General features: G+C 48.2%; 1 protein-coding gene across 8 annotated transcripts in view; it reads left to right on the top strand.

Moving 5' to 3' along the window:
• The window catches only part of ZBTB48 (zinc finger and BTB domain containing 48), a 203,415-nt gene that overhangs the window by 35,731 nt on the left and 149,003 nt on the right, over positions 1–18,681 (top strand). For all 8 annotated transcript variants that reach the window (XM_069240235.1, XM_069240234.1, XM_069240230.1 and 5 more), the window contains exon 4: positions 14,309–14,420. In XM_069240235.1, the coding sequence (XP_069096336.1) occupies positions 14,309–14,420 (112 nt within the window). The remainder of the gene's footprint in view (positions 1–14,308; positions 14,421–18,681) is intronic.

The following is an 18,681-nucleotide window of genomic DNA, read 5'->3' as shown; positions in this document are numbered from 1 at the left end:
TTGTAGATAGGACATGACCTTCTTACGTTTGATATAATGCATGAGGCCATTAACATTCCATGATATGGTCTTTAGTGGGAGGGTGGTCCCCAGACCTTTGGAGGACATTGACATGATAGGAGCTGGAGGATCAGCGACGGGTGCTATGGATTGCTAGAGGGAAGCAGGGGCGTCAGGTAGTAGTGTGATGAAAAGGAAAATTGAAGGGAAGGGGAAGGGTAGAAGCCCCTCGATCGTGTAGGATAAGATAGACCAGTAGAAGAGGGAACGGGAGAGAGTAAGGAGCGAAGGGAGAAAAAAGAAAATAGGAGGGGGAAGATAGGGGAATCGAAGGGGGAAAAAAGTGTTCTGAAACTGACTCTAAACAGAGGGGGGAAGACCTCGCAAGAGCCAAAAACTGTTATTTGCGGGTCTATACTTGTGCAACCTGTGCTCCGGGCACAACCCAGGGGTGGGGGTAGCCAACGAGTAGAGCACCTGCGGATGGGTCAGGCTATTATTGAGGGAGGGGCCAGAGATGGATCGATGGATAGATGGATGGATGGAGGGTAGGGGTAGGGGTAGGGAAAGGGAAGAGCAAGAATCCATATTGGCAGGGTGAAAGGCAGGGGGAGGTCCCAGAGAGGGAGTTAATTACCATTAGGACCCCAGAGGCCCCTTGGGAGAGGAGCGGTGAGGGCCAGAGATTTGGGGGTGGTAAACCAACACCCCTACCTCTCTGTCAGGAAGTGGGTGGCAGTGTGACGGTGTTGTGGCGTCACAGGGATGCTCTGCTAGCACCAGGCAGTGACATGGGATGAACGAAGCCAGGAGATGGGTATAGGGCAGGGGGAGGGAGTCCCCACGTGCCCCTCGGATGTCCACCAGGGAGGGGCATGCAACACTATTAGGAGGGGGGCTAGGAAACACGCCCCCACAGGGTGAGCAGAATCGGATGCCCAGCACAAGTACCGGCCAGTTGTCCAATTGGACAAGGAAGTTTGGGATGAACTCGGAGCTGAGTACAGAGCTGGAAGCAGGTCAATGACAAAAAAGAAAAGAAGGGGGTGATAATTGGAAAATGTAGGGAGGGTCGTGGTAAATGGAATATGGGGCATGGTCGCATAGCCATCTAGTGTTTCACATTGGCATATCTCTTATTCCAACACGATGGTCAGTGTTGAACACTAACCTATTATAGCCCTCAGTCCTGTGCGATACAGAGCCAGGCAACCCGACTTCAGGCAAGGGGCCCCCAGTAATACACAAATTCAAACATACGGCTTATTGATGCTTAACCATTATACAGTAGTACAGTAGTCATTAGTTGTTAACAGGCTAGCTACAAACAAGCTGTAAAGGAAAACAGAAGGAACCCTGCAATAAAACACTTGCAACAATAGCAGGAATGTGCAGGTGAGATAAGATAAGCGCCGTGAAGGATCTCAGTTAAGTTCTGCAATGACCCAAATTGACCCTGGGGTTTCAATTGGGATCTCGACTTGTTTCTGCATTGGTCCTGAGTAAGGGCCGCCACTGCTTGAAGGGCTTTGTCCCTGCCATCCTGAGACTTTGTTGGGCGTTCAAAGGTCCTACCCCTTTTCTGTGACATAGGGGTGGTCCAGTGGTCGCTGATGGTAGTTTGAGAGGAGAAGATGTCCGCAGTGGAGGATGCCACAACAGTATCCGTGGGGATATGATGCATAGGCTGGACAGTGAGGCCCTCCAAATGTAGTCTTAGTTTATTTGGGTTGTAGAAATCCCTAGACCTGCCATTTTTCGTTATCCACATGCAGGCAGGCTTGAACAGGCCAAACTTAACATCCAGATTCCCATTGGGTCAAAGGGCCATTAATGCTTCCCGTTTCTCGGGGGAAAATCAGTCCCTCGGTGTACGGGCCATGAGCATGTGCAGCAGTTAGCAATTGGCGCACTAGTTCGTGTCTAAGAAAGCATGCTACGATGGGGCATGGTTTCCCAGAAGTGTCTTTGTGGTGGGGGAGGGGCTCCTGAGGAAAGCCCTGGGGTCCGTGCCATCCTTCTGTTCCAGTATTCCAAAGAAGCGGACGTTATCCTTCAGCCTCCTATCTTCGAGATCCGTGAGTTTGTTCTGGAGGAGCTGAAGTTCCTGGTCACTGTCCGACATGGTATCGAGTCTACCCTCAACATGTGTGATGCAGTGGTCGAACTCCGTCACCCTGTCCTGAAATCCAGCTATGTCCGTCCTCATCGATTTGGATTTCATGGCCAGGCCCGTGATCTTAATCATTGTCTTCAAGGCGACATCCCACAGCGGAAATTTCCTGTAGTATGCGCTCCATAGTAGTGTCTGGGCATGTGCTTACCGAGGTGTCCCTGGGGCCTGGACCATTAGGGGCATGGGAGGAGGCCAAGCAAGCAGCTGACAAGTGGATTACCTGAGGTCTTACTGGCAGACCGCCTGTTCAGCGACTGCTGCCCTCCCCAGCTTCTCTGGCTGCTGCCTCTGCCTTTGCTGGGTACGAACTGAGTCTCCTGACTCTCCGTTCAAAGCCCTCCTCCACCCGCAGGCTTGTCCCTGTGCCTCATCCCTGGTGGTCTGGTGGCCATCACAAGTAAGTATTTCCTTTTCTTTCACTCTCTCACCCTTTCACTCTTGCGTTTTCTGCCTTTTTCTTTTATCATCCTCTGTTTTTCTCTAGTTATTTTTCCTTTCTCCCCTCTTTCCTCTGCCCCTTCCCCTGCAAAGCTCCTCTCCCACCTGACTGCTCCACCCCACTCCCCTTCTTAATGGCAGCCGCAGCACCGTGAGAGGGCAACTGCACTTACCTCCTGGTCAGTGTCTGCTGCCTTCCTCAGCTCCTCTGGCTGCTGCTGCAGATGCCTTTGCTGGGACGAACTGAGAGTCTCCTGACTCTGTTTGAGGCCCTCTTCCACCCGCAGGCTCGTCCCTGCGCCTCATCACTGGTGGTCTAGTGGCCATAACAAGTAAGCATTTCCTTTTCTTTCTCTTCTATCATCCCTTGTTTTTCTCTAGTTCTTTTTCCTTTCTCCCCTCTTTCCTCAGTCTCCCCCCATCCCCCCCAGCAAAGCACCTTTCCCACCCATGCCTCCCAGCTGACTGCTTCCCAGGCCCCCTCCCCTTCTTAATGGCGGCCACCGCAGACAAGTCCTCACTACGTGTCAAGGCCGTCCAAGAAGAACACTGCACCACCATAGAACACCTTCACTTCCTGGTCCATTCAAACCACAACTCCTCCATCCGTGGCACCCTGGTGTATAGGCCACCTGGCCCCCGCCCATCTTTCATAGACAACATCACTACCCCCCAGGCCCTGGCGTCAGTCGACTACCTCCTCCTTGGCGACCTGAACTTCCACATCGAGGACCGCACCGACCCAAACACCACCGCTCTACTCGTCCAACTTGCCACCCTCGGCCTCAGACAGTTGGTTTCCACACCCACACACATCGCAGGACACACACTGGACCCCATCTTCACCTCCAGCAACCGTATCACCATCAAGACCATCTTCACCCCAGCCTGGACCGACCACCGCTGCATAAATTTCACAACCACCACACCCAGCAGCAGGACCCGCACCTCAAGGACCCACCCCCCCAAAGGAAATGGAACGAAATCGCCAACGAGCAACTCACCTCATCGCTCGCCAAATCCCTCCACTCCCCCCTCTGACGACACCAACACAACAGCGCGCAATCTCAACACATGAATCACCGAATGCGCCGACACTCTAGCACCTCACTGGCTGGCATTGGCCAAAGGGGTACTTAAGAAAGCCAGCTGGTTCACCACTGATCTCCAAGAATCAGTACCCGCAGACGTTTGGAGAACAAAATGGAGGAACAGCCAATCTAGCGAAGACCTTGCCTCATTCAGAGCTGCAACTGCCCCCCACCGTCAAAAAATCAAGAACGCAAGAAAGGACGTACTCCGGGAGCGCATCAACTCCTCCGCACACAACTCGAAGGAACTCTTCTCAGTCCTCAACGAGTTCACAGATCCTCACCCCCCCCCCCCCCTCCGAAGCCACCAGCATCCCCCATCACAGGGCCTCTGCGACAAACTCTCCTCCTTTTTCCACCACAAGATCCAGGACATCTACGACCGATTCCTCCTGGAAAATCCTGGCACCGGAACCTGCGACATAGGAATCTGCAGAAGAGCCCTGGAATAAATCTGCTCCTTCCTTTCTGGGAGGATGCAGAGAGTCAGACTCCCCCTCCCCCCCACTTCCAGACCCTCAGGAGTCAACTACAGAGTCCCCCAAGCATCCTCACTGAGTCCCACACTGTTCAACGTATACATGGCCCCTCTCACTGCCATCGTCAGAAGCCACAGTATGAATATCGTGTCATATGCTGATGACACACAACTCCTCATTTTACTCACCGAAGACCCGGACACAGCCTAAAGGAACTTTCATGCAGGAATGGAAGCCGTCGCCACCTTGATGAGAGAAAGCTGCCACAAGCTTAACTCCAACAAGATGGAGCTCATCATCTTTGGAAATGCCACCTCAGCTTGGGACAACTACTGGTGGCCCACATCCCTCAGTGAACCCCCCTCCTGCACCGACCGAGCATGCCGGCAGCTTAGGTATCCTCCTCGACTCCTCCATGTCCATGACCCGCCAGGTAAACTCTGTCGCCTCCTACTGCTGGCACACACTCCACAAACTTTGGAAGACCTTCATATGGATCCCAGTAGACTATTGCAGAACAGTCACCCACGCCTTAGTCACAAGCAAGCTCGACTAAGGCAACACCCTCCACACCGGCACCTCAACTAGATAACATCAAAAAACTTAAACTCATCCAAAACGACACCACCTGACTCATTCTGGACCTCCCTCGCCAAGAACAAATCTCCCAAAACCTGAGGACCCTCCACTGGCTACCGGTCGAAAAGTGAATCACCTTCAAGCTTCTCACCTACACGTACAAAGCCATACACAACGAAGGACCAGCCTACCAGAACCTCTGCATCTCCTTCCACTCCCCCGCCAGATCCCTCTGCTCTGCCCAGATGGCCATGGCCACCATCCCTTGCATCCGCAAAACCACTGCCGGAGGACAATCTTTCACCTACACTGCAGCAAAGAACTGGAACAACCTCCTCCTCCTCCTGCACCTTAGACAAAGCCCGTTGCTCACCATCTTCAGGAAGAACCTCAAGATGTGGCTCTTCGGATGAGGCCCTTTCCTACCCCCAGCACCTTGAGACCCTCACGGGTGAGTAGCCACGCTTTACAAATACTGAGTGATTGATTGATTGATTGACATAGCTGTGCAGAGTGTATGGCTCTCTCAATGGATCCAGAAGAAACCGGGTGACCTAGTTCCTAGAGGCCTCCCAGCCATGCTAGTGCTGTTGATGGTGTGGACCATGTGTTCCCCCTGGCATTGACGAAGTGGGACAGCTTGGTCGTTAGATACGCCGCAGAAGTGGAGGTATTGCCAGGCCCATGTGGCATGGGGCTGAAGCACTGGACGCAGTGCACATGGTCTCCCTTGCAGAGGAGATGGTGCTGCTATGGGCCCAAGACTGTATAAGAGGGCCACCAGCGGAGGTCCTCTGTCCCAGTGTCATCACTGGGGGCCCACAGTGGCCGGATTGGGGTTGTGGCCTCTGTCACCCCGGGGGGGAAGGGGCAGGGGTGTGACACCCAATGTGTTCAGGGCCTCAAAGGACGTTCCGGGGCATTAGTGCAGGGATGGGTGCAACCGGCCGTGAGGGGAAGATGGTTGCTCCACGTAGTGCCCCGTGGCCCAGCCTTACTTGTGGAGCCACTTCCCTGGTTATTGCCACAGGGACTGGGGGCGTCAAGCCCAGTCCAGATGGGCAGGCGGGCAAGCCTTCAGACCTCTACGGTGGCTTGCCCTCAGCCGTGATTGGCAAGTTATGGGGAAATAGAGCCTGCGGCTCTTCTCAGCCCCGTAGGCCCAGGCGTGGGCCCAGGGACTATAGAGTTCACTCGGCTGCTGCTGCCCCTCCGATGATCCCTTTCGTCCAGTGGGGTGGCCCCCCAGTCATCAGGGGTAGGTGGGGAGGGTGAGGGTATGCCCCCTTTAGCTCGCCGCTCTGCCACCGCCCGAGGCACACACGGGTGCGGAGCTCGTCTGGCAAGCGGTCATTCTTCCCATGGTCAGACCATGTCCCTGCACACATTCCTTAGAGTACCAGATAATCTGGAGGTGTGGATACGTCAGTTTGATACTTTTGATCTCCAATCTTGATAGTTGGATTGTTTGGTTCAATCAATCAATCACAATATTTATAGAGCGCACTACATACCCGTTAGGGTTTCAAGCCGCTGGGGGGGGGGTTGCTGCTACTGGTCGAAGAGCCAGGTCTTGAGGAGTCTCCTGAAGGTGAGAAGGTCCTGGGTCTGTCACAGGGTGGTCGGGAGGGCGTTCCAGGTCTTGGTGGCGAGATGGGAGAAGGATCTGCCGCCGGAGGTCTTGCGATGGAAGCGGGGAACTATGGCGAGGGCGAGGTTGGCGGAGCGGAGTTGGCGGGAGGGGACGTAGAAGTTGAGTCTGTTGTTCAGGTAGGCTGGTCCGGCGTTGTGGAGTGCCTTGTGTGCGTGGGTGAGGAGCTTGAAGGTGATCCTTTTGTCCACGGGGAGCCAGTGTAGGTCTTTCAGGTGGTGGGAGATGGGGCATCGGCGGGGTACGAGGAGGACCAGTCGGGCGGAGGCGTTTTGGATTCGTTGTAGGCGTCGGATGTCTTTTGCTGGGATGCCTGTGTAGAGTGCGTTGCCGTAGTCTAGTCTACTGCTGACGAGGGCCTGGGTCACTGTTTTTCTGGTGTCCGTCGGGATCTATTTGTAGATTCTGCGGAGCATGCAGAGGGTGTTGTAGCAGGAGGAGGACAGAGTGTTGACCTGCTTGGACATGGTGAGGGTGGAGTCGAGGACGAAGCCCAGGTTGCCTGCATGGTTGGTTGGTGTTGGAGGGGGGCCCAGCGCGGTGGGCCACCAGGAGTCGTCCCAGGCCGAAGGGGTGCGTCCGAGTATGAGGACCTCCGTCTTGTCGGAATTCAACTTTAGCCGGCTTTTTCTCATCCATTCAGCGATGGACTTCATTCCTTCTTGGAGGTTGGTTTTGGCGGTGAGTGGGTCTTTGGTGAGGGAGAGGATGAGCTGGGTGTTGGCGTAGGAGAGAATGTTGAGGTTGTGCTGACTGGCCAGTTGTGCGAGGGGGGCCATGTAGATGTTGAACAGAGTCGGGCTTAGGGAGGAGCCTTGGGGTACGCCGAAGATGATGTTGGTGGCTTCGGAAGGGAGGGAGTCGGACTCTCTGGGTTCTGCCGGAGAGGAAGGAGGAGATCCAGTTGAGGGCTTTCTCTTGTATTCCGGCTTCGTGAAGGCGTGTTATTAGGGTGTGGTGGCAGACCGTGTCGAAGGCTGCGGAGAGGTCCAGGAGGATGAGGGCCGATGTTTCGCAGTTGTCCATTTGCTGTCTGATGTCGTCTGTGGCGGCGAGGAGAGCAGTCTTGGTGCTGTGGTTGCGTCTGAAACCGGACTGGGAGGGGTCCAGGATGGAGTTGTCCTCGAGGTGGTGGGTGAGCTGAGCGTTGACGATCTTCTCGATGACCTTCGCTGGGAAGGGGAGGAGGGAGATCGGGCGGAAGTTTTTGAGGTCGTTGGGGTCTGCCTTGGGTTTTTTGAGGAGGGCATGGATTTCGGCGTGTTTCCAGCTTTCCGGGAAGGTTGCGGTTTCGAATGATAAGTTGATGATCTTTCGAAGTTGGGAGGCGATGGTGGAGTCGGCTTTGTTGTAGACGTGGTGGGGGCATGGGTCAGAAGGGGATCCTGAGTGGATGGAGTTCATGATCTTGCACGTTTCCGAGTCATCTACGTGGGTCCAGGAGGTCAGGCGGTTGGTGTAGGTGGAGCTGTCGGGGGTGGGGTCTGGCGGAGGCGTGGTGTTGAGGCTGTCGTGGATGTCGGCGATCTTCTGATAGAAGAAGGAGGACAGGGCGTCACAGAGTTCTTGGGAGGGAGGGATGGCGTTGGCGCTGGGGTTGGATAACTCTTTCACGATGCAGAAGAGTTCTTTGCAGTCGTGTGCGTTGTTGTTCAGGCGTTCTGTGAAGTGGGATCGTTTGGCGAGTCGGATTAGCTGGTGGTGCTTGCGGGTGGCTTCCTTGTGGGCTGTCAGGCTGTCTGGTGTGCGTTCGAGGAGCCATTTCTTCTTTAGTTTCTGGCAGGTGCGTTTGGAGGTGATGAGTTCATCTGTGAACCAGTCGGCTTTTTTCTTTCCTTGGTTGTCGGCGGGTCTTTTGAGGGGTGCAAGGGTGTTGGCGCAGTCGTTGATCCATTGTCGTAGGTTGAGAGCGGCGGTGTCTGGGTTGGTGGGGTCGGTAGGCGGGTTCAAATGATTGAAAACTAGAAGGGGTTTCTGTAGTTGAGGGAACATTTAGACCGCCTAATTCCAATAACAAATCAGAATTACCGAAGGAACTTGCAAGCGATTTATTTGATGACGAGCAATTGTATCAACGGTTATGTGCTTTTTTGGTCGAAATCTCAACATCCCCTACATCCTCCAAATGAGGCTCAACAACATAAATTAATTCGGAATCACACTCAAATGAGCATACGTTTTCAGGAATGACACAGATTAAAACTGTCGTTGTAGACATTGTTTTTGTAGGTGAGGGATGTAATAGCAAAGTTGATCTAGCAGAGGAGATGCCAAAATCAAAAACAAACTGATTTCAATTGATCGATGTAAAAACTTGAGCCGAAATAATAGACTCACTGCTGATGGACGTAGTAGGAATACTCTCCCCTGAAAACTGTGTTTAATCAGAGTTTGCTTTAGCAGTCTGCATTAGATGTTTGTGGTGCCTGCTGCAGGTGTGGAGTCCAAGCTTGCTACCTTAATATTGACATTTTCAGAACTTTCTCTCATGACAGCTGCTTAACTTTTAGTTTGTGTTTTTTTTTTTTTTGTTTTTTTTTTTGTAGTTCCAGTTTTCATAATTTTCATCGAAATGAAAACAGGGATAAGGCAATGGAAGAGAGCCCCCGAAAGATTGAGAAGGTTAGGGCCTTTGGCTGTTTCTATCTCACGTAGACTGTTCTGGCTTGTCACCGGCCCAGTGGCAGAAAGCCAAAGTGCTGCTTGGATTTCTCAGACTGGAGCCAAGATATAGAATTGAATGCTGAGCCAGTTAAGTATTGTGGAAGGTTACAGAGAACTGCCAAGGTTTATGAAAAAGACAGGAAACTGGATGAGGTTGATAATATCAAATGCGCAGGTGCCGTGATGTTTCCCAGAGTTAAAGGCACCGCCAACATGTGAAGGAAAGAAGACGCGACTGGAGCGCCAACCAGCCACCCAACACCACCCAAATTTCTCTTTGACACCGACACAAACCCCGACCCTCTGTTACTGTCCATGTACAACTGTGCCACTTACTGCTACAGCTTCGTCGCCAACCAGGAATGACCCCGTTGCAGCATTGCTGCCCTTTTCAAAACGGTTGCCCACGCGGTCCTGTCAAATCCCTGATCACCCCAGGAGGGCAGCCTATCACCACCGCTTGTTACGCCAGCAGCGGCAGAAGATGGTAGCAAAACATACGGCAGTCCGGTGCATCAGCAAAGCTGGGGCCAAAAAGAGCCTAAGACCGAGAGGACTGTACTGGGAGCAAGGGGTCATGTACACTGGAAAAAGCAACCCAGCAGCGGAGCTGAAATACGGCTGGTCGACTGTCTCCCTCGGAACAGCTGGGACACTTGGCATCAGCGTCTCTGAATCATACAACACACGAGGACGAGCACAGCGGATAAGTTATTGCTAGCTACAAATTAGTGGGAGACCAAAGGGTATTAATATGATTTAGTGAATATTCTATAAAAACAGTTGGAGAATTGGGTAAATCTACATTCTGCTCTGTTAGAGCATAACTGCAGTGTTATGGAATTTGGTAGTTTGGCGGTATGCAATTTAGCAGTGTTTGCTACCATACCATAAATTCTAGCAATTCCTAATTGGTTCGCTCTTTGGAACTTTATTATTCTAATGGAACATTCTGTGTTTATTCACCTTCAGGTGCCCTTTTGCCAGCTTTAGTCGAACATGGCATCTTTGCATGAACAGAACATTTGGAAAGCTTATGGTCCTAATCTCGTTTTTACTGGCTTCTTTAAATATGAATCCACCATACTAGCCAATGCTGTCCTTCCTCTGGGGCATAGCCATACATCAGAGGCATGCCAAGTTTCTGGCTATTAGCCATGAAAAGGGAAATGCCCATATCCCTAGGAACTAGGGGCCTATGTCCTGCTTAGATTGTGGAGAAGGAAAGGGAATCATAATCAATAATCTTTGACGCGAAACAAAGGGTCCTGGTGATCAGTGTTTCTGAGAAGCCAACCGGTGCTCACATTGAGTATTAGTGTAGTCAGCCTAGCATAGTGGCTAAAATTTACATTATGAAGTAGATGCGTATCAAAATATGCAACCTGTATTTTCCATGTCTAAATCAGATGAATACATTCCATTAATGTGATCCCAATAATCTGTTTAAGAATCTGCTTTTTTAATACATTTGTCTACATTGTACTAACTCACTGTAAAAAAACAGATTGGGTTATTAGTTGAGAAAGATGGAAGCCCCACTCAAACAGTAAACACAGTCCTTGTCAGGGTGAACCAAAAAAGTCACTAAATGAACCTGTACTTAACCCGCTGGTAGCTTAGTGCAAATACAGCCAGGCTTAACTTACAGGCAATGCATAAAGTATTTGTGCAGTACTTAAACAGCAATAAAGTAAGGCACAAGAAAAATCCCAATCCACTTAAAAAAATAGAGTTAAGTAGTTATGAAGTCTTTAAGTTCTAGGCTACAATGTCACCAAAAGTGGCAGTTTTTGGAACCTGGCCATGGTGGACCTGTTCAAGGCCACAAGTTTAGGCTGTCCGCGAAGAAGCATGTGTTGAATACAGGGACCAGGTTCGTCCCAGGGAGGAGTTTTCCTATTCAAGGTCAACGAGAGGAGCCTCAGCTGGAGCTTCTCATTGGTGAGATTGCGGTTGGGCACTGTTTGGCGCGAAGAGCGGGTCGCCATCAGAACTCCACATTGGCAGTAGACATGGCCGTGGCTGATGTGAGAAGCCCCCTCACAGTCGCAAGAGCGCCAGACTTCTGGATTTTCACCTGTGACTTCATTTTGAGGCAGAAGGAGTACTCTAATGCCAGCTGAAGGCCCGTGACCTGGGACATCCTTCCGGGATCAGGACTGACTCCAATAGAGGCCAGCAGCAAGGCTCAGGTGAGTCCACATAGCAAGGAAGTTCCTGTGTCTGTAGCTCAACCAGGATGTCCCCCAGCTGAACCAATGGAGTTGCTTGGGATTCTGGGTTTAAGGTAAGCAGGTCCAGTCTTCCTTCTTCATAGATCAGAGCAGTCTTACTTCTGAGTCTTCCACAGGTCCAGGAGTTTTCTGAGAGTGCCATTCTTATGCCTAGTGGCAGCCTGTGGGTGTGGAATATGCCCCATTTGGCTAACTTTCCCCTTTTCCTGGGTCTGCCTCCAATCTTTCTAGGGTAACAAAGGGCAGACATGCCTGCATGTGAGCTGCATTTGTCAGTGGCATGGCAGGCAGCCTTAGAAGCCTGGAAGGGGTGATACCGCCCTCACGCTGCCCTTTTAAGCTCCGGAAGGGCTTAGTGCAACCCTCAGGACGTCCTGCTTATGAGAGTAACGCCCAGCCTCACACTAAAGACCCTTTGTTCCCCCGTCTGAAATGAATATACAACACACAAGTGTTCCTGCTGATCTCCTCCACTCTCCATCAAATTGCATCTCTGCATCGAGAAGTATTTATTAAAATTGATAGTTTCTTAAACAGAAACTGAGAAGCATTCCTGCCTCCGCAGTGATGACAATGCTATTAGTGAGCTGAGAGTTAAGTCAGTTATGTGTAACCATCTCCGAGATTCTCATTCTATGCAGAGCAGCATCATAATTGATTAAATCAAGCTGCTTGTACATCTCTGTATTATGCGACAGCAGCTCTGAGTAGCCAGCACGTATTGTTTTTAGAAATACATGTAAAAAAACACCTGCAAATGAAGTGTTGAAGCCTGCGACATTCCATGCTTACTCCATGCCAATTAATAGACTACTTTTAATTACACCCATGTAAAACTGGCATTTTAACCAGTTCTGCATTCGTCCATGTGTCCTCCTCTTCCAAAGCACATTTGAAGGACTCCAAAGTGTCACCTTCAGTGCAGCCCAGTTCTTTATGAAAACCGACAGAGTGAAAAGATAGTCCCCTTTTAACAATCATACTACAGTCCTCACCCCTCTCCTGGAATTAATATTGATAAGCAGCAACGGTGGGAAGATTCAGGGGGAAGGTCCATCAACTCAAGCTGGGCATGTATCATAAACAGCTTGCATTAATTCTTGCATTCATGTATGTTTCCAACAACACAGTGTAGAGGTCACACAACGTTTGACCGACCTAAGAGAACCAAGTGAACTCCGAAGAAGATTGCGAAACAATTCTGTATTAAAATGGCCATTAAAAATGTAATTCCCTTTCTTCAAAGGATGTCTTTTGGTAAATGTTGAGCTGCTGTTGGCAACTTTAATGAGCTCTTAAACATTTCGTCCCCCAAACACCTTGTTTCAGTTTTTTTGTTTTCTGTTTATTTTTGTTGACCAGCCTAATAACATGGGCAAAAGCATTCTGCCTTTAACAGATCCTGTATAGGATTAACAAAAAGCATTGCGAAGGCAATAGGAGCGACCTATTGGCTTTGTCAATGAGTGTTTCAATTTGTCTACGTAAGGGAATGTCATTTTTCGAGGCAATGGGCTGTGCATACTTAAAATCTTCACGTTTTGCAGTTGAATCTTCTCGGTTATTGTCTTTTTGCAATTCATCTCGGGATACTCGCATCATAATATATAAAGCTACATCTTCCTCTGCATTATATGTAGCAGATTTTTAGTGCCATGTCAACTTTACAACATTGGCATCTATTAAAAATCCTAATTTTGATCACTAGAACAGTGTTTTGCCGCAAGGGGAACTGGAATTCATCCTAAGTCAGCAAACAGTTATACCCACCGTGTCCGCACAGCATTCATTTTTACTGTTCAAGTAGCTACCTCTTCCTTGAGTCATCTAATGAGCAGCTCCGTACTGATGGTTCTCGTGATTTACATTGGCTAATCCATGGTGAAAAATAATTCCCTGCCCTAGACGCATGAATTTGGAGTGGTTTCCTGCACCCATAGCAAGAAGGGACATAACATTACTTTATAGCCTTCTTTTGGGAATGGTTTGCTGACACCAACTAAGGTACTGCAGATACCAGTCACATGACAATAGTTTTGATTTACAAATACGTTTGTATGGCCGTGTCTTACCCCAATGCCATTAATCATTCATACTCCCACCCAATACTTTTATTCTCAGGTTAGACTCCGAGGTCTTCCTCTGAGTGCTTGTAGTGAGTTAAGGAATTCTGATTTACTGGGCTCCCGGGAGGATAACTGTTTTTTTCCAGTGTGGTGATGAAACTTTGGAAATCCTAGCCATATGCTCTACTGTTCTGTCCCTGATTCCAGGATTTTTAGAGTAGTAGCTTCATCTGCTTAGTAGACATCACAAGGGGAGGCAGTGTACCGTTATCACTATGATCCTCTCTGCTGTCATTGTTCCTTTTAAAGTATTTATATTCTGTCAATAAAAGTGAAACGCTAACTAGCATAACTTACTTACGAATATATCATGCATGACCATGGATGCCCAAAAATACGGTTTGTTCTATTTACAATAACGCTTTGTTTTACTTGTAGGTCCACAAGTTTTGAAAACATATTTTTCTGTTTGTGAATCTGATTTTTTTTTTTACCAGAAATTGTAGAAGCTAGCTACTGTGTTGTATCTGATGACGTGTCACCGGTGTGTAAAACAAGTATGCATCTATGTGATCCACAAGTATTAGTGTACTTTAAGTACCAATATATTTATGTGTCTCAGATTTAATTATTCTTATAATTGAAATCGAGGTCAGATAATGGCGATTGTTTCTTTGGGACTTGGCAGCTACTGTTTATAAATCTACCGTGACCATTTGTTCGCAGCTTAAATTGTACATGCAAAGAGCAACTGTAATTTTGCCTGTTTTAGTTGAGAAGGTGTAGACATCTCTTTTTTTGACTTACCTGTGATTGAAATATGTGCTTTCTTTTTATAAGAGCCTTTGTATTATTGTATGTAGATGTGTTTTCTAATTTTCCAGTTAATTTCCTTGAGCACATATTTAATGTTTCTTTTAATTTTAGGAAACACACAGGTGAGAAGCCCTTTGAATGTTCCAAATGTGGTAAAAGTTACTTTAGGAAAGATAATCTCCTGGAGCATGAAGCAAGGAACTGCGTGAACAAGTCAGAGAAGGTATATCTCCTGGCATGCCTTTACAGTGAATTAAGAAGCAATCCAGATAAACTTGCACTTAACGGACGATGTCCATATCACACCTGAATGGCTGCTTCGAATTTCTGCAGCTAAATCAAAAAAAATAATTTTGTTCCAAAAATTTTAATTTTGGTTGTTTCATTTCATCCGAAAGGCATACTATAATGAGAAAAGCCAGAGTAGCATAATTTTAATGCATGTATTGTTTAAGGTTGTTTCTCACAAAGCTGACAGTTCAAATATTCAGAAACTATTTGTATAAGAAGCTTTATTATTTATGTCTAGAGTGGCATAATTAGACTTCTTATTTTACACAGATGATTTAATTAATTTCATGAATAACACAGTCTATACACTTTCAGGTTTCTTAGCACTTTGTTCAATTTATTTTTTTATTTCTAGTGTGGTTTAAGTGTGCTCACTGCTGAGTTTCTTAGATTTCCTGAATGATTTCAGTGTTAGAGTGAATTGAGCAGTCATTGTTGGATGTTCCAAATCGTACATTTGAATAAAAAAAGCAGTCCTTGCTTAACATATGTTCGGGGCAGATACACATGCTTTCCATACTCCTGCCATCTAGTGTTGGGTCCGGATGTGTGCAAGTTGTTTTTTCTTCAAAGATGTCTTTTGAGTCACGAGGTAAAGTGATTGCAAAGGGGTTTTTGCAGGGAAATGCAGTGCAAGGAGGTAGAGGAAACACCCAACATCTTCAAACAACATGATGTCGAGGAGGAAGAACTCCATGAGGCCTCTGTGACCGAAGAAATTTCCTTTTCTATCAAAGATTGCGGCTCCAACTCTGATGCAGTACCCTGTTCCGGGTCCATGTACCATGAGTGCTCATACCCCCGTCCTGCCATTCAAAAAAACTCTGGTTCCGACTGAACATACGGCTACTGGGCCACCACTGCCAACAGGCCATGGTTGGCGCCAACCATCTGCTATGGACATCCTGCCTTCGAGCCCGGCACTGAATGCAAAGATGAAGTCATCAACTTCTGCACACAGCTGACCATCTTCGGCTTCGAGCCGACCGTCTGCTTCTTTGGCTCCGAGCACTCCAGCACCAACTGCCTCTGCTCCAACCACTTACGCTCTGAAATCCAAACCACTTTTGGCACTGAAAACTTGTACACGGGCTCCGAAACTGGCTCCTGATGCTATCCTCCAAACAATGCAAGAACTGCTCGTTCAAAAACAGCTACACATGCAGCCTCTAATGGCCGTATTGTAGCAAAGACTGTGCTGTCAGCACCACCTCTATCCAAGCACCAACTTTCTTTTGCAGAACTAATAGACTTGCAGATACCTCCCAAAAAGAACAAGGCTACTAGTCCCTTTGCCCTTCCTCCACCTGCTTCTACACCACCTCCTCCATTATCCTCTCCACCACCATACCCTTCTCCACCTCATTCACTCCGTGATCCCTTAGACATTGCATCTCCGGGATCCACACATTCTTTCACAGGTGACCATGAAGGGCAGACGATCCTTATGATACACCACAAACCAAAAATTCCTGAACTAATTATGAAGTCAATTTCCCGGTGGACACCTACCCAGACCTATACCCAGCCAAACCATCACCCCTTGATGACACAACTTCCCATCAGAAGGGGTGTAGCATTCCACCAGGTCCCCCTACCTAAAGAACCTTTTGTAGATTACTTCCTCTTTGACACCCTGTTGAGCACACATAGGGCTTCCCAAATACCTCCTTATGTTAAAGGGAATGCTGTGTCACACAGGCTGTATTTTTAAAGACACTGTGCGAAAATGCATCATCACTCCCAGGGTTGATAATAAGTACAAAGCTGCACCTTCAGACCCTATTTACATCTAAGGGCAACTTCCACCGGAATCATTGGTTGTGTCCACTGTCAGGAAGAAGGAAAACTCACAAACCACAGCTGATGTTCCACCTCCTGACAAGAGTCAATGCTAATTGATGCTTCGGGGAAAAGAGTAGTGGCACAGGCTGCTTATCACTGGCGAATTGCCAAGACATAGGGTTTGTTAGTCAGATACGATAGGGCCTAGTAGGACGAAAAGTAGGAACTCTTCTAGTATCTCCCGGAGGAGCATAAAAAAGGGAGATAGGAAATAGTTCAAGAGGGGCAACTTATTTCCAACAATTCCGTCAGTGTGCCCTAGATTCAGCCGATACAACTTCCAGAGGTATTTTAATACAAGTGTTTTACTGCTCAGACATGCTTGGCTGCAGATCTCTGGCTTCAAGCCAGAAGTACAGCCCACATATTTAAATGGACCTTTTGATAAGAAACACCTGTTTGGTCCAGAAGTGGACCAAGCTTTGGAGAAGATGAAAAAAATACACCTTTTGTCACCCCTCATATAAGCCCGGCGCTAAAACTACATCTTCTGATGCCTCTTCCACATCATACAGGCAGCAAAGTCAAAGCTCCCATTCGTGGGGCTATTACAGGGCCATGTACACAGGTAACAACTGGAAGAGTAGTGCGAAAAGTGCTTCCACATGGACCACAGCATTTACCTCAAAACAGTGTCTCCCTCTGCATTCCCCCATACCATCTAACTCCTTTTGGGGGAAGATTCTCCTACCAGGAGATCCATATCATCGGATCAGTGGGTGTTGAACATTATACAACATGGTTATTGTCTGGAGCTCATCACCACACATCAAAACATTCCACCTCACAAACACAAACTCTCTATGGAACATCAAAACCTGCTCAAACAGGAAGTGCAAGCTCTCTTGCTCAAAGGAGCTGTAGAGCCCATCCCTCTTTAACATCAAGGATCAGGAGTATACTTCCTATACTTCCTCATCCCCAAAAAGACTGAGCACTAGAACCAATTTTAGATCGGAGGCTCTCAAATCACTACATCCTGTGAGATCCTGCAGGAATGTCTAGTATGTCAGTGGTCTAAGTTACAGGGTCAGTTATAAGATCTGGTGTTGTTAGACAGCTGCACTTATCACTCTCTGCAATGGTGGAACAAAGAAAATCTACTAAAGGGGTTGCCCTTTCTCGACCCTGTTCCGCAGTTCATTCAGACCGCTGTTGCATCCCTAACAGAATGGGATGCTCACCTACAGTTTCTCACAGTTCAGGGTCTCTGGGACACCAAATACATGGGTCTCCACACCAACTCCCTCAAGCTTCAAGATGTTCACCTAACATTGACAGCATTTTTCACTCACCTGATAGGCAAGGTTGTTTTAGTCCGGACTAACAATATGACAGCCATGTATTATCTACAAAAAAGGAGGGGGGCACTCTCTCTATGGTTATCACAACTATCTAGATCATTTGGCGTTGGATAATGCATCACAACATTCACCTGTTAGCGGGACACCTACCAGGGAAGGACAATGACTTTGCCAACCTCCTCATTAGGGGCGGCAACAAGTCCATGAGTGAAACTCCACCCCCAAGTCCTCCTCTCATACTTCGACAAGTGAGGGTTTCCGCAGATAGACCTCTTCACTCCTGTAGGCAATGCAAAATGCCCAAACTTTGCCTACAGGTTCCAACAACCATTATCGAAGGATGAATGTGTAACGTATATTTGCCTACACTTTTCCATCCCTCCCTCTTGTGGCTCGGATGCTCAATGTCGCCCCTAATCTAGTTGCTCCCACATGGACTCGCAAAACCATGGTTCACCACACTACTCGAGCTTTATATAGTTGGCCCCGAAAAGCTTTGCCTCAACCCAGACCTTCTCACGCTGAACCATGGAGAAATCGGGCATCCAGATCCAAAGCAACTCAACCTTGAGATTTGGTTCCTGAGATAATAGAATTTAGTTACCTCAATCTCCCACCTGAATGTATGACCATTTTTCAAAGAGGCGCCTGGACCTACAACTAGAGCATGTTACGCAGCTAAGTGAAAACAGTTTGTCTTCTACTGCCACAGTAAACACATTGATCCAATTGATGCAACTGTACAAAACATTGTTTACTACCTTCTCCGTTTACAGCTCTTTGGCCTTGCCAACACTTCAATATGCTTACATCTAGCCGTATTGGCTGCCTGTCTACAAAACAGACAACACTTAACTTTTTTCCAGGTACAAGTTATTAAGGTGTTTATGGAAGGCCTTAAAGGAGTTAATTCACAGAGAGTTCTACCTGCACCCACATGGAATCTTAATATTGTCATCACCTGACTTATGTGTCCACCATTTGAACCATTACATAACTGCCCCCTCAAATTTCTATTGTGGAATGTCGTTTTTTTGGTGGCCA

The sequence above is a fragment of the Pleurodeles waltl genome, chromosome 6, assembly GCF_031143425.1.
Source record: "Pleurodeles waltl isolate 20211129_DDA chromosome 6, aPleWal1.hap1.20221129, whole genome shotgun sequence".
In the NCBI taxonomy this organism is placed as follows: domain Eukaryota; kingdom Metazoa; phylum Chordata; class Amphibia; order Caudata; family Salamandridae; genus Pleurodeles; species Pleurodeles waltl.
The sequence above is the reverse complement of the archived record's forward strand: the minus strand, read 5'-3'. Positions and strand labels throughout refer to the sequence as shown.